This window comes from Drosophila bipectinata, chromosome XR (genome assembly GCF_030179905.1).
Source record: "Drosophila bipectinata strain 14024-0381.07 chromosome XR, DbipHiC1v2, whole genome shotgun sequence".
NCBI lineage: Eukaryota > Metazoa > Arthropoda > Insecta > Diptera > Drosophilidae > Drosophila > Drosophila bipectinata.
The window spans coordinates 15,718,601-15,732,536 of record NC_091735.1 but is presented as its reverse complement, the minus strand read 5'-3'; the positions used below and the strand labels follow the sequence as shown (position 1 = coordinate 15,732,536).

Sequence of the window (13,936 nt, the reverse complement as noted above, 5' to 3'; positions counted from 1 at the left end):
TAACAACAATAATAAAGCAATAGATTTAAGTGGAAAATAGAAAGATGACGTGGCTGGGTTTTTCTTTAACAGAAAAGTTTTGATTTAGAAGATGATCCTATTCCCCATATGCTTTTTAAGTATGCTTTTTATACCCTTGCAAAGGGTACTATAGTTTTGGTCAAAAGTTTGCAACGCAGCAAGAGAGACATCTTCGACCCCAATGATCGGTAATGCTGTAACTTTGGTCGGTGATTGTCGGTGTGTTTGAAATCACTCAAAACAGGTATGTGTGGCATCCTAAAGTGAAATTGAAACGAAATTGAGTGCAACTGTTTTGTGTGGCACAACTGATCGTTCCTTTTTTCCTTTTTTTGTTATCTTTTTCTAAAGCTTTTATTCAATGGAAATATATTATCGCTTACAACATTGGGAAAACATTGATTGTATTTTAGATTGTATGTTTGTTTGAAGCTTTTCGATGTTAGTGTTTCTTGTGGGGATACTGTGCGTGTCACTGAAGATGGTGCTGCTACGCCTACCCGCTCGTTAACTTCTTACTTGTCACATTATCCCTTTCTGCATGAGAGTCGTTCTTTCTGCTTTTGAACGACGCTTATTTATCTGGTCCCCAGCACTGTTGCCACCATTGGCCATGTACTCCATCATGGCGCAAACGTAGTCCTCCTTGGCCTTGGCAGCCTTGGCCTCCCATTCCGACTTGTCCGTCATTGAACGCCATAATTAACCTGCCTTCCTAGTCACCTCGGTTACCTTGATCCCGGGGTTGTCTTCTTTTATGGACTCACGGATACTGCTGAGCCACAGCATGTAGGAGGAAAGTGGTCGTTTCGGTCTTTCGGCCATTTCAGTTTGTTTTTTCTTGTTAAATATTTCGAGCTTCTCATGTGAGTTTGAAGTTAGTACTGATTTTCCCAAGAATACTTTTCTCAGTCGTTTGACAATTATAGAATATAGTCTACTGATTTCAGTTATATTTCCTAAAACACGAAAGTTACGGCACCGTTTCTTACAAATATTATATGAAAGTGCCTTCTTACCCGCTATTCAGACTTTAAAATAGTCTATAATATGTTTACAATAAATTTATATAATATATATGTAATATTGCAAAACATATGTTATCTATATGATAAAAAACAAGAAAGGAAAGCTAACTTCGGTCGGAGCCGAAGTTGATATACCCTTGCAGTTAAAACCGGATATATATCGCAAACATCGGATATAGTTGGCCGATCCTTATGATTACATCATAATAAAACCAATAAACTAAAATAAAAAATCTAAAAAAATGTCCCAAGCTTCTATCTTCAAAAACACAAAAGTTGATATTTCTACCGAATACCATTTCCGATCGTTCAGTTATATGGCAGCTATAGGATATAGTCGGCCGATCCTAATGAAATTCGTTAGGATGGATCAACTGGCCAAAAATAGAATCTGTATTAAGTTTCAGCTTTCTATCTTCAAAAACACGAAAGTTGGGTCATTTTCGATCGTTCAGTTATATGGCAGCTATAAGATATAGTCGGCCGATCCTTATGAAATTTGGCATGTCGTAATGTTTTGCCCTCTTATGTAATAGCTCTCATGTCAAATTTGAACTCTCTAACTTCAAAAACACCAAAGTTATACCATTTCCGATCAATCAGTTATATGGCAGCTATAGGATATAGTCGGCCGATCCGGGCCGTTCCGACTTATATACTGCGTGCAAAGAAAAGAAGGGTGTGTGCAAAGTTTCAAGACGATAGCTTTAAAACTAAGAGACTAGTTTGCGTAGAAACAGACAGACGGACAGACGGACAGACGGACATGCTCATATCAACTCAGGAGGTGATCCTGATCAAGAATATATATACTTTATAGGGTCGGAGATGTCTCCTTCACTGCGTTGCACACTTTTGGACAAAATTATAATACCCTCTGCAAGGGTATAATTAAACCTGAACATGTAAATTTAATTTAAAGAATATAACATGTGTATATCTATTCCAGAAATAATCTTTAACAAAAATGTATAAGCCCCAGAGATTTGGGATAACTCCTCCTTTTAGTTGCATACTTTTGGGTAAAATTACAATGCCACTTTGCCAGGTTTTAAACAGTTTTAAAATAAAACAGTTTTAAAACCAATTGCAACGTCTATTCTATTTTATTAACTTTAATCGACAGTGTAATACCCGGTACTTCCTTGGAACTTACTTCAATAAAACTTATAAGTTACTAAAAGAAAGAAAACAAGAAAGGAAAGCTAAACTCGGACGGAGCCTTGCGGTTAAGATTGGATATTTATTGCAAATATTGCATATAGTATTCAGATCCTTATTCGAATTTCATTGTAAAACCAATTTATTAGAATATAAAACATAAAAAAAGTCCCACGCTTCCAAGCCGATTGCTGAGTTTCATGGCAGCTTATAAAAATAATGATTGGGTGCTGAAAGTCGTATATGATACGAAATTCAAGTTCTCAATTTATGTCGGGTGTTATGTCGGGTCAAAAAAATAGAGTTACTTAGCACATTATAAAAATTTATTTGACCACTAAAAGAATTTGACCTCCTAAAGCTAAGATGATTAAAAGAATTGGCTTTTCAAAACAACACAAACAAACTAGGCATGAGCAAGACCTTCATATTAAAATATAATTACATGGAAATTACATCAAACATGTAAACGAACATACGCTCGAACTTGAGTAAAAAACTGGCCAACGAAATGGTTCGAACAACTTGGACTTGAGAATTTAAATTACTTTAAAATTTCCTTTTTTTCTATTTAAATTTAAGGTTGGACATCATATTTAGGAAATATTCCTTGTTTTACCAAATATTTATTCTTTCGGTCTCATTTATTTTTTTCTTTGTCACTAAAATTGGTATTATGTATGTAAGATCAGTACATTCACACTCACCACAGAATTGGCAAATCCATCGTCGAAAGCGCTTTCTCGGACTTGAGGTGGCTGAAATTTTTGGACTTAACAATAACAAAATAACAAGGAAAATGGATATTCTTATTCTTCTTACTTTCTTGTTTTTTTTTTTTTTTAGAAAGTATAAGTATATCGCATTTTTTTAGAAGTATATATATACTATATGCCACACTATCACTTCGAACCGAGTTTGGCCAATTTTTTTTTTCATTATATATTTCTTCCTAAACGCTTGGAATTTGCTTTGGCCATCATCATCACAAAAACATGAAATTTACTCACTAACAAAACAGTACTAAAAAAAACTAACACCTACCCATATACCGAAATCCCACGTGGATTCGGCCCCCGGAAAAAGTTCTCCGGATTATCGCGCCGGGGTCGCCGAATGCCTCCGAAGTACACTGGGTCACTCTTGGGACACTTTTCCGCCGGAAAACTGATGGTCTTTTAAATTATTTTACTCCGCTTCGCGGCGAGGAATAAATTTGCGCTGTCGAGCGCGGTTGGGACAAAACTGCCCCTCGAGCAAAAGGTTTGACGGTGGTTAAGCCCGCCGATTGAGTCTTTTTTTATTTCCCTCAGCTTATCGGTTTTGGTTTATCTTTTCATATTCTCTTTTTTTTCTTTTATTTTTTTTTTAATTATCCCCAAACTGGTACTTTTCCAGCGAACGCTGCTCCTGCTGCTTTGCACCGTGGTCTTCCGGAGTCCCTCAGATCCGCTCCGACCCCTTGGGGCTGCCTAAAATTTCACTCCGTTCCGGTAATATCTATCCTGTTGCCGAGCCTCTACGGATTAAACACTGGCCACCAAAATGGTGGGCTTTACCTATTGATCTTTTCGCCCCTGGACCTAAGCTCCTTGTTCGCCGATCTTTACACTTCACCGTACTTAGGTAAAACAATCCACTCAACTGAATCTGAGGAGGTGCAATGAGGGAATCAATGCACAAACGCCAAAATTTGGCGCTGAATCCTCCGTGGTCATGAATCCTCCGGAGTGACAATGCCCCAACGGAATGTTGCCATTTTACCGGTTGCCGGTTACACTCCTCCTAATCTTCCTATGCCCCTTTCTAGTTTTAAACTGGTCTTCTAAATGGCAAACCTTTTCCAACTACCTTTTTTCTACAAGCGTTACAAGCTATAGGATATAGTCGATAGATCCTTAGGTAATTTTTTTAGGTAGCCCACAATAGAAGCTGTAGGAACTTCCAACTTTCTATATTCAAAAACACGAACGTAGGGTTATTTCTGATATTGCATTTACATGACAGCTATCGGATATAGTCGGCCTAACCCGGCCGCTCCGAGTATATACTGCAGGCGAAGTAAAGAAGGGTGTGTGCAAAGTCGACAGCTCTAAAGCTGAGAGACTAGTTCGCGTAGAATGCTTATATTGACCCAAGAGGTGATCCTGACCAAGAATATTTTGATCCTGATCCGAATCCCGATACACATACTTTCTAGGGTCGGAAATGTTTCCGTCACTGCGTTTAGTTGAACACTTTTGACCAAAATAATAATGCCCGTACCAAGGGTATAAATACGATTTTTGCCAAAAGTTTCCAAAAGCCCCAAGTCGGGTGTTCGATCCAGATCTTTCGGAGACTCATTTTCAGCCGATCAACACTTTCGGCGACACAGGTAAGTGCGGACATAATTTTAAATTTCACGGCGACCCTTTTGTAACAGTTTGGCTGATGAGTCCAGAGGCTGATATATATCATATAGGTGATGCAACTAAAATTTTCAGTAATTTCAGTAATTTTCCTATTCGGTACATACCTTTAAACGAAACATACAAAACTTTTTAACAATTGGACGATCCGTTCGGAAGATATATTCGAGTGTTCAAAACATTATTTTTGTATGGGTAAAAATACTGTTGAAACCGTACGGAAACTTGGCTTGACATTTGTTATCCAGAATCTGCTCCATCTAAAAGAACAATATTCGGATGGCTTCCCGATTTCAAGCGTGTTTGGGGGAATGATTCTGAACGCATTGGACGCCTAAAAGAGGTTGTTACTCCCGCGAACATACCCGATATTTCATGGCTGAAAAACAGATTTGGTCGATCTGAGAAGATTTTCAACATAGATTTTCAAAAATATAATATAACAATAAATAAGATATAATAGTCAAAAAAAAAACATTTTATTCAGTCGTTTCGTAAAAAGAAAGGACCATGGAAGTGAATGTAGCACGAGTTTCATAAGAATTGCAAAGACGTACATTTTAAAAAGAGCGAGTTCTGTCCAGCAGTCAAAATTTCCTGTAGGTCAATTGCATAAGGTCTTCAAACGCGATCTCAATCAAAAACACGTCAGATGGATAGTGGTCCGGCGAGAATAGTAACTGATGACCTCCCAAGGCTATTGCCATGACCCTTCTAGACATGGAGAGAAGGCTCCTCACTATACGGTCTAAGAAAATGTCCGAATTGGTGCAAGCTTCGGTAAGAGAGAAAGATAGGTCACCCCAATTTAGAGAAAACGCTCATCAGGCCAATATTGTTTGGGACGCAGTCCGCAACACGGATCCGCCACTGCCTACATCAGGATACCCCCTTGATGTCCCCTTAGCGTAGCAGTAGTTATGATTTTGGGATTCAACTGGATAAGGTATGACTTATTTTAAATGGATGGAATGGATGGAAGATCAAGTACTCTGGATCAGGCGTGCCGATGGATGATTTTATCTCACCTTTCATACCTTGGATGGAAATTTTGCTGTTCTGTGCCGCAATGTTCGACGGAAAGGCCACGGAATTTCATTTGCGGTATCACAAGTGGGTAGTGGAAGTCTGATGGGACCGGCTATGTTCTGCGCTCCGGTTACAATACCGCCAGAATCGAGACGACGTAGATATAGACGAGTTACTTAGAAGCAGGAACCAGAAGCCCAACGAATCCTTTGACGGGTTCTACGACAGTGTGAATGAGATGATCAACCAATTAAAAACGACTTGGTCAACTCGCAAGATAGTTAGCATTCCCAAAATAATCTGAGCCAGAAATACGGCATGAAATTTTGAATTTTGAGGTAGAAACAGTTCAAGAACTGAGAGAGATTTGTCGACGCCGATAAGCCTCCTTAGAGGACGTCAAACGATCGCACGGGTATGCAAAGAAGCTCCATACCGGCGGGAAGTCGTGGAGTTAGTCGACGAGCCTTGTGGGGAAAGCCGTCCGAAAGTAGGAAGCGAGGCAGATATAGAATCTTTAGCCCTGGTGTGCTGGAACTGTCGCCTGAAAGGACACCGATACCAATACTGTCTAAAAGAGAAGCGAGTGTTTTATCTGCTCTATGGAGCAGATAAACCTACAAACCTAATTTTGCGAGGTGATCAAAAACTCCAAGCCCGGCAGTACAGACCGAGGACATCGAACGCCGCCCGGAAGCAGTCAAACATGACAGAGTAATTAGGAATGAGTCGATTGCCATTCCAAAACTAACACAGGCTGTGACAAAAACAATAATAGTTTATTACTGCGTCAAAATAGAAAACATTTATCGTCTAATTCTCCTCCAGAGATCTTCCTTGTTGGAAAAATATTAGGAAGTGCAAAATTGTTCGGTTTCTGTAAGCATGAAACCCCTTCGTCGGTTTTTGCCAATTCAGATTTTGGATCGCACCGTGTACAGCCTTCTTGATTTCGGCACTTCGATAAGTTATAACCGAGGAAAATTTGCGGAGGCCGTAATGGAGAAATACCATTAAACTATTAAACGGATCAGCGGATCGGAAGCTGAGAATCAGCAGAGAGTACGAAAACATTCATAAATCAATGAATATCTATATTGAATATATGAATATCCTATATGAATATCTAGGTATTGATTTTACGACGTTTTACCCAAACGTTTGCAGATAGGCGAAATAGACACTGGCGAGATCAGTGGCAAACTGGACAAGGATCAGCATAACCTTCATGACAGAAGAGTAAAGATTGGAGCTCGACAGTGTCAACAAATGTTTCTCGTCGTTTGCCCAGGAAGTTTAAGCGAAAGGGAAGCGAAACGAACCTAAATATACACACAATTAATGTGGGGAATGCTAAGCCTGTTAATCAGCGACATTTTCCTGTCTCCCCGGCCGTGAAGAACAGTTGTCAACTAATTCTTTGCAAAATGGAAAACGTCATTGAAATCCATTTTGAAGTTGAATTGTATTTTCATTAATTTCATTTCTCACCATTCTCGAACTCTTGTCTCAAGTTTGAATTAGTTTTGTGAAGGCGTCTTGTGCATATGAACTAAAGTAAATATTTCTGAATTTCAAAATAAATTTGCTCTACTAAAGAGCCCGGTTATCGTTTAAAAGTATTTTTATTATAAAATACTCTAATAAGAAAGGAAAGAAAGGAAAGCTAAGTTCGGGCGGAGCCGAAGTTTATATACCCTTGCAGTTAAAACCGGATATATATCGCAAACATCGGATATAGTTGGCCGATCCTTATGGGAATATGAATATATAATCCAATTTATTACAATATAAAATCTGAAAAAAGTCCCAAACTTCTATCTTCAAACATACCAAAGTTGGTAGAAATACCAAAAACCATTTCCGATCGTTCAAATATATGCCAGCTATAGGATATAGTCGGCCGATCCTTACGAAATTTGGCATGTCGTATTATTTTGCCAAAAATATCGCTCAAGTAAAATTTGAACTCTCTCACTCTAAAAACACCGAAGTTATACCATTTCCGATCAATCAGTTATATGGCAGCTATAGGATATAGTCGGCCGATTCCGGTCGTTCCGACTTATATACTGCGTGCAAAGGAAAGAAGGGTGTGTGTAAAGTTTCAAGTCGATAGCTTCAAAACTAAGAGACTAGTTTGCGTAGAAACAGACAGACGGACAGACGGGCATGCTCATATCAACTCAGGAGGTGATCCTGATCAAGAATATATATACTTTATAGGGTCGGAGATGTCTCCTTCATTTGTTGCACCTTTTTGACCAAAATTATAATACCCTCTGCAATGGTATAAAAAAATGTTTGTTGAAAAATTATCAATTTCGATGAGTATTCCAAATTTATTTTAACAGATATATGCCAATTTTTAAGGGGAGGGTAAGGTATTAAATTTTTTTTTTTTCATTTTTTTTTTATTTTTTAAGTTGAATGCATAATATTTGAAGAATATTGTAACTCATAACTTCAAAACTACTGCACCGATCTTTTTGAAATTTTAAACACTATTTCTGTACATATTTTACGAGGTAACGCTGTCGAGTTTTTTATACCCTTGCAGAGGGTATTATAATTTTGTCCAAAAGTGTGCAACGCAGTGAAGGAGACATCTCCGACCCCATAAAGTATATATATTCTTGGTCAGGATCACCTCCTGAGTTGATATGAGCATGTCCGTCTGTCCGTCTGTCTGTCCGTCTGTCTGTCCGTCTGTCTGTCCGTCTGTCTGTCTGTTTCTACGCGAACTAGTCTCTCAGTTTTAAAGCTATCGTCTTGAAACTTTGCACACACCCTTCTTTCCTTTGCACGCAGTATATAAGTCGGAACGGCCCGGATCGGCCGACTATATCCTATAGCTGCCATATAACTGATTGATCGGAAATGGTATAACTTTGGTGTTTTTAGAGTTACAGCGTTCAAATTTGACATGAGAGCTATTTTTGGCAACACATTACGACATGCCAAATTTCATAAGGATCGGCCGACTATATCTTATAGCTGCCATATAACTGAACGATCGGAAATGGTTTTTGGAAGAAATACCAACTTTGGTATTGTTAAAGATAGAAGTTTGGGACTTGTTTTAAATTTTGTATTATAATAAATTTGGTTATATTATCATATTCTCATAAGGATCGGACAACTATATCCGATGTTTGCGATATATATCCGGTTTTGACTGCAAGGGTATATCAACTTCGGCTCCGCCCGAAGTTAGCTTTCCTTTCTTGTTAAATATTTTTTTGTAAAAATTTGATAAAACATTCTTCTAATGTCATACTTTAATATACCGTTGGTTGAATAAATAAATTTTAACTGTGTCGTCAGGAATAAAATCACAAAAACATGGCTTTTTTCGCATGATTTGACCTTACCCTCCTCTTAATTTAAGTTGGTATACATACACTTGAAAAATTAAATGTACTTAAAGCAATAGTGGGCCACGCAACAAAAAGGTCTACATAATTGATTATACCATTATTGAATGGTATATTGAATATATATAAATATATATATATATACATCCAACTCCGTGGGGAAGCAGAATCAACGTGGAACGTAACGGATCACGGAACGGCAGCGTCAGCGTTGTTTAGGAAAGGCGTAAAGGAGAAACAACGTGGAACGTAACGGTTTTCGGAGCGGCAGAACATCACGCAGCGCATCCGTGACTGGCATCAGCGAAGGAGCTTGGTGTGTGGTTAGGAGGGGGTGGTGCGACGCAATGTGTAGCGGTCCCTGGAAGTGCGTTGGTACCCCGCATAGCAACAGCACCGGTCCGCGCCCGGAAGAGGGGCGAGGAGGACCGGACGGCAATCCGCCAACGGGAATGTGGCGTGATTCTGGAAGGATCGATTAACGGAAGGATCAGAATCCAGGAGGATTAACGGGCGCTCCAAGCAGTATATAAGGAGGCCCATTGGAGCGAATCGAGTCGAGTCTTTTTAAGAAACTTGAAGCATTGAGTTAGAGGACCTCCTCTGGAGGGTCCAACAGCCCAAGAGGAGTAGGGTTTGGATTTTACCTGAGAGGATCTTTCCCCAAGGTAGCTCTCTAGAGTGGCACACAAAAAGGAAGGATCCTTCGTGTTAAATCCAAATTGGTGGTCTGGCATTCGCAAGTGATTCCCATTTGAACAGCTTTTGCAGGAAAAGTTCCTCAAATAGTTTTCCAAGGCCAGAGAGTAAACTAATTGGGCGATAAGAGAAACCATTATAGGGGGATTTATACGGTTTAAGGATCATTTTAATACCAGCAAGCTTCCACAAGCTGGAAAGTTGCCACAATATTCAAAATATTTAACAGCGGGTCTATCCTTGTGTCGCAGGACCACGCCTGTTGGTTGCGATTTCAGGAATCGGTAAGGCATACGCCAGACTTATTCTTTCCTCACTTCCTTGCAAGGCTACCTGCCGTGTTCGGGAAGGGCCCCCCAGATTACACTTCCCTGGGTTTGTAGAAGAACGTCCAGCAATGGATCCTTTCCTCACTTGTCTTTTCGCTCTCCTTGCGTTTGGCTGTCGGACTATCCAAAGGCGGTCCTTCAACTCAAACAAACCGAATCCCTTTTAGAAATGCTCTAACACTTGAATGGCGGACTCTCCACAGGCGGTCCTCCAACTCAACGCTACAACCTTCCTAAAAAGACTCGTCCCGATCCGCTCCAATGGGCCTCAATAATCCTTTTTTTTTTTATTTACTTGTTTCTTTTGTTTTTATACCCTTGCAGAGGGTATTATAATTTTGGTCAAAAGTGTGCAACGCAGTGAAGGAGACATCTCCGACCCTATAAAGTATATATATTCTTGATCAGGATCACCTCCTGAGTTGATATGAGCATGTCCGTCTGTCCGTCTGTCTGTCTGTTTCTACGCGAACTAGTCTCTCAGTTTTAAAGCTATCGACTTGAAACTTTGCACACACCCTGCTTTCCTTTGCACGCAGTATATAAGTCGAAACGACCGGGATCGGCCGACTATATCCTATAGCTGCCATATAACTGATTGATCGGAAATGGTATAACTTCGGTGTTTTTAAAGTTAGAGAGTTCAAATTTTACACGAGCGCTATTTTTGGCAAAATAATACGACACGCAAAATTGCATAAGGATCAGCCGACTATATCCTATAGCTGCCATATAACTGAACGATCGGAAATGACCCAACTTTCGTGTTTTTGAAAATAGAAAGCTGGAACTTGGTACAGATTATATTCTTGGTCAGTTAATCCGACCTACCAAATTTCATTACGATCGGCCGACAATATCGTATAGCTGCCATATAACTGAACGATCGGAAATGGTTTTTGGTGGAATTACCAACTTTGGTATTTTTGAAGATAGAAGATAGCTTGAGACTTTTGAAGATTTTTGAAGATAGCTTGAGACTTTTTTTAGATTTTGTATTGTAATAAATTGGATTATATATTCATATTCCCATATGGATCGGCCAACTATATCCGATGTTTGTGATATATATCCTGTTTAAACTGCAAGGGTATATAAGCTTTCCTTTCTTGTTTTTTTGTAAACTTTCTTTACTACTTTTACGCCGTTGGCACCTTCTCGTACACGGAAGTACGCCGCTCCTACCTGTGCCATCACGCACCATCGTCCGCGCTGTCTTTCCACCTCCGCCACCACCCTCAAGCTGAGCTCCGGCGGCCAGTCCGTCTCTTGAACCTCTTTGCCGCCTCCATGCGACGCCGACCGCAGTAAAACCGGTTACTGGCCTTGTCCTTCTCGCTGCCTCCTTCCTCTTCGCCACCTCCACCAGACGCCTTGCCCGTCGCAGACGCATCCTCCTTGCCATTGCCCTCCTCATGGCTCGCTCACGTCCATCTCTCAGCGCCTGCTTCCACTCCCGGGCGTTTTCCACACACATCTCCTCCGCGCGTTTGGCCCTCTTTCTGGCCATGTCCGCCACGGTGACCATCGCCTTTTGTCGCTGGCGGCACCTTTCGCCTCTCCTACGGAGCTCCAGCCCTTTGCTTCGGCGCCGCTCCTCCACCGTGGCGCGACCGACGGGTATACTCCTCCTTCCTCCTGCTGCCCGCTCGATCGCTCACTCTTCTCTCATCTTCTCTCCGTTCGTACGAGTTCCGTAGGTAGTCGATACGGCCCTTCGGGACACCATATGAAGCCAATGTGTTGTAGACCGCTTCGTGAACTGCCGCATCAAAGGCTTTGCTAACATCGAGGGTCCCGATGTAGCACGATTTAAATCGCTTATGGTGTTACCTCAGAACTAAATGAACAATCATCGTATTATCAGCACACCCATCGGTCGGTAGGAACCCTCGCTGACGCATATCCCAGTTGATTGCACTACTCAACCGGGCTGCCAATATGGCATTTAGTTTCCTAACTAAAACCGAGGGGACTGTAATAGGTCGATAGTCTTGCGGACGACTTGCCGTCGCCATCATCGGGATGGTTCTGGCCAGACGGATGGAGTACCAAAGGATTAGTTCATTATGCGAAGCATAATGCCATCAGGGACACTCCTGGCAGTTCTTGGAGTAATCCCGTCTGAGTCTGGAGAACTTCATAATTTGACCTTAGTGGCCCTAAGATCGGGCTTGTTCACAGCGGACCATACTCTCTCTAATGAGTGTTCCATATGGAACGAGACGCGTTCAATAGAGCATGAGCTAGGCGTGGTCATTATCTGTCTCCAATATGGCTCCATAATCTCCCGTAGGGGTATTCACTGAGGAATCTTTGAGGAAATAGCAAGGATTCGTAGTGGTATTCACTGAGGAATCTTTGAGGAAATAGCAGAGATTCGTTGTGGTATCCACTAAGGAATCAGCGAGGAACTGTAAGGATTTTCACCCAAAAATTCCAACCTTTTTTTTACTAGTTACTAATTATTTATTTATTTTATTTTTATTTTATTATTATTATTTTTAATACCCGTCAAAGCGTGCCCCAACACTTTCTCCGCCGAATTCCCCGGATTCACCTTAGATATACATACTATCTGTACATAAAATAAATAGAAATTAGATATTGCTTACATTATTTGTAATTAAAATACATACCGATCAAAACTCCATAAAAATTTGGGAACGCCTTCAATTTCTTCTTCCCACTAACACCGTCAATGTTACATTGGACGACCAGGTCCTCTACGATATCATTTTCTTATGATTTGGTTAATGGTCCGCGCTTTAATAAATTCGTCACTGCGGTGGTCTGCAAAAATTAATAGGTATTAAACATTTTTTTATATTTAATTTATAAATAATATACTTACACATTCTTTCTTCATGCCGCGGCCTAAGGCGAAATCTAAGGCTGCCAATGCACAGTGGTTGATCTAGTATGGGAACGGCCGCCAAAAATACTTCCAGTTGGTAAGGCAAAAACCATTCGTTAAAGCCCGAAAACATCAGAAAATAGATTTTTATAACGAAAATTCAATTGCATACTTTTAGGGTAACAAAATCCAATATTAATAAAATATAAGTTATTTTAATTTAATTATAATTAATTAATTTATTAATTTAATTTAATTATAGATAATTATCTATATACAAAATAAAATTAAATAGGTTGTTCATATACAAAGTAGACTTAATAATACATTAAACTAAATTAAATAAAACAATGGAAAACAGTAGATTACGACAAAAATTATTCTAACAAATCAAGAACATGTTTCGAAAGAAGCGTTTTGCATTTAGTGGGTAAATTTTGCTGCCCGGTTATAAATGGATTTGAAGTTAATAGCAAACGATTTATAAGATCTTGGTTAGTGGCTATACGAGACATTTTCCGTGTATGATTTAGGCGGTAATTCTTAACGTCCTTGTTCCGTGACTCCGCAGCTTCTTCTGAGAGCTCTCCAATAGATACTAATGCATATTTTATAATCTCTGGGGCATGAATCAATATTTTATGTACTGAGGAAGGCAAATAATACCAAGCATATCTTGATGTTAATTCTTTTGCTGTATCTAGCGCTAAGTTCCGAAATTTTTCAATATTTATTCTACATCCAGAGGACAAGGCTTGCAGTAATGTTGCACAATTTTCAATAACGCGTTGTTCTATGCCAGTTATTTTTGCAGATAATTGACAATTATTAAAAAATTTTCTTGCGGTGTTTCCATCATTCGAATTTCCACTACCACCTGTTTTTGGTTTATCGACAATAAGACCCAATTTTTCACGGAATTCAGATTGAATAATTTGTTTCCTTCTCCGAAAAAGTTCTTTGTTCTCTTCACCTCTTATTTGCCATTGTTTTATTTCAAGTTTATATGAAACGTGAAGGAAAT

At 39.7% G+C, this 13,936-nt stretch overlaps 1 protein-coding gene across 1 annotated transcript; it reads right to left on the bottom strand.

Annotated features, from left to right (window-relative positions):
* Positions 1-368: 368 nt before the first annotated feature.
* Positions 369-913, bottom strand: LOC108132398 (high mobility group protein D-like). Its single transcript, XM_017251816.3, has one exon. The coding sequence runs from the start codon at positions 709-711 to the stop codon at positions 544-546; it is 168 nt and encodes a 55-aa protein (XP_017107305.2). The 5' UTR covers positions 712-913; the 3' UTR covers positions 369-543.
* Positions 914-13,936: the final 13,023 nt, after the last annotated feature.

What these genes read in the sequence shown, in the direction of transcription:
- LOC108132398 (XM_017251816.3), bottom strand. Translation starts at nt 711, where the DNA reads ATGACGGACAAGTCGGAATGGGAGGCCAAGGCTGCCAAGGCCAAGGAG.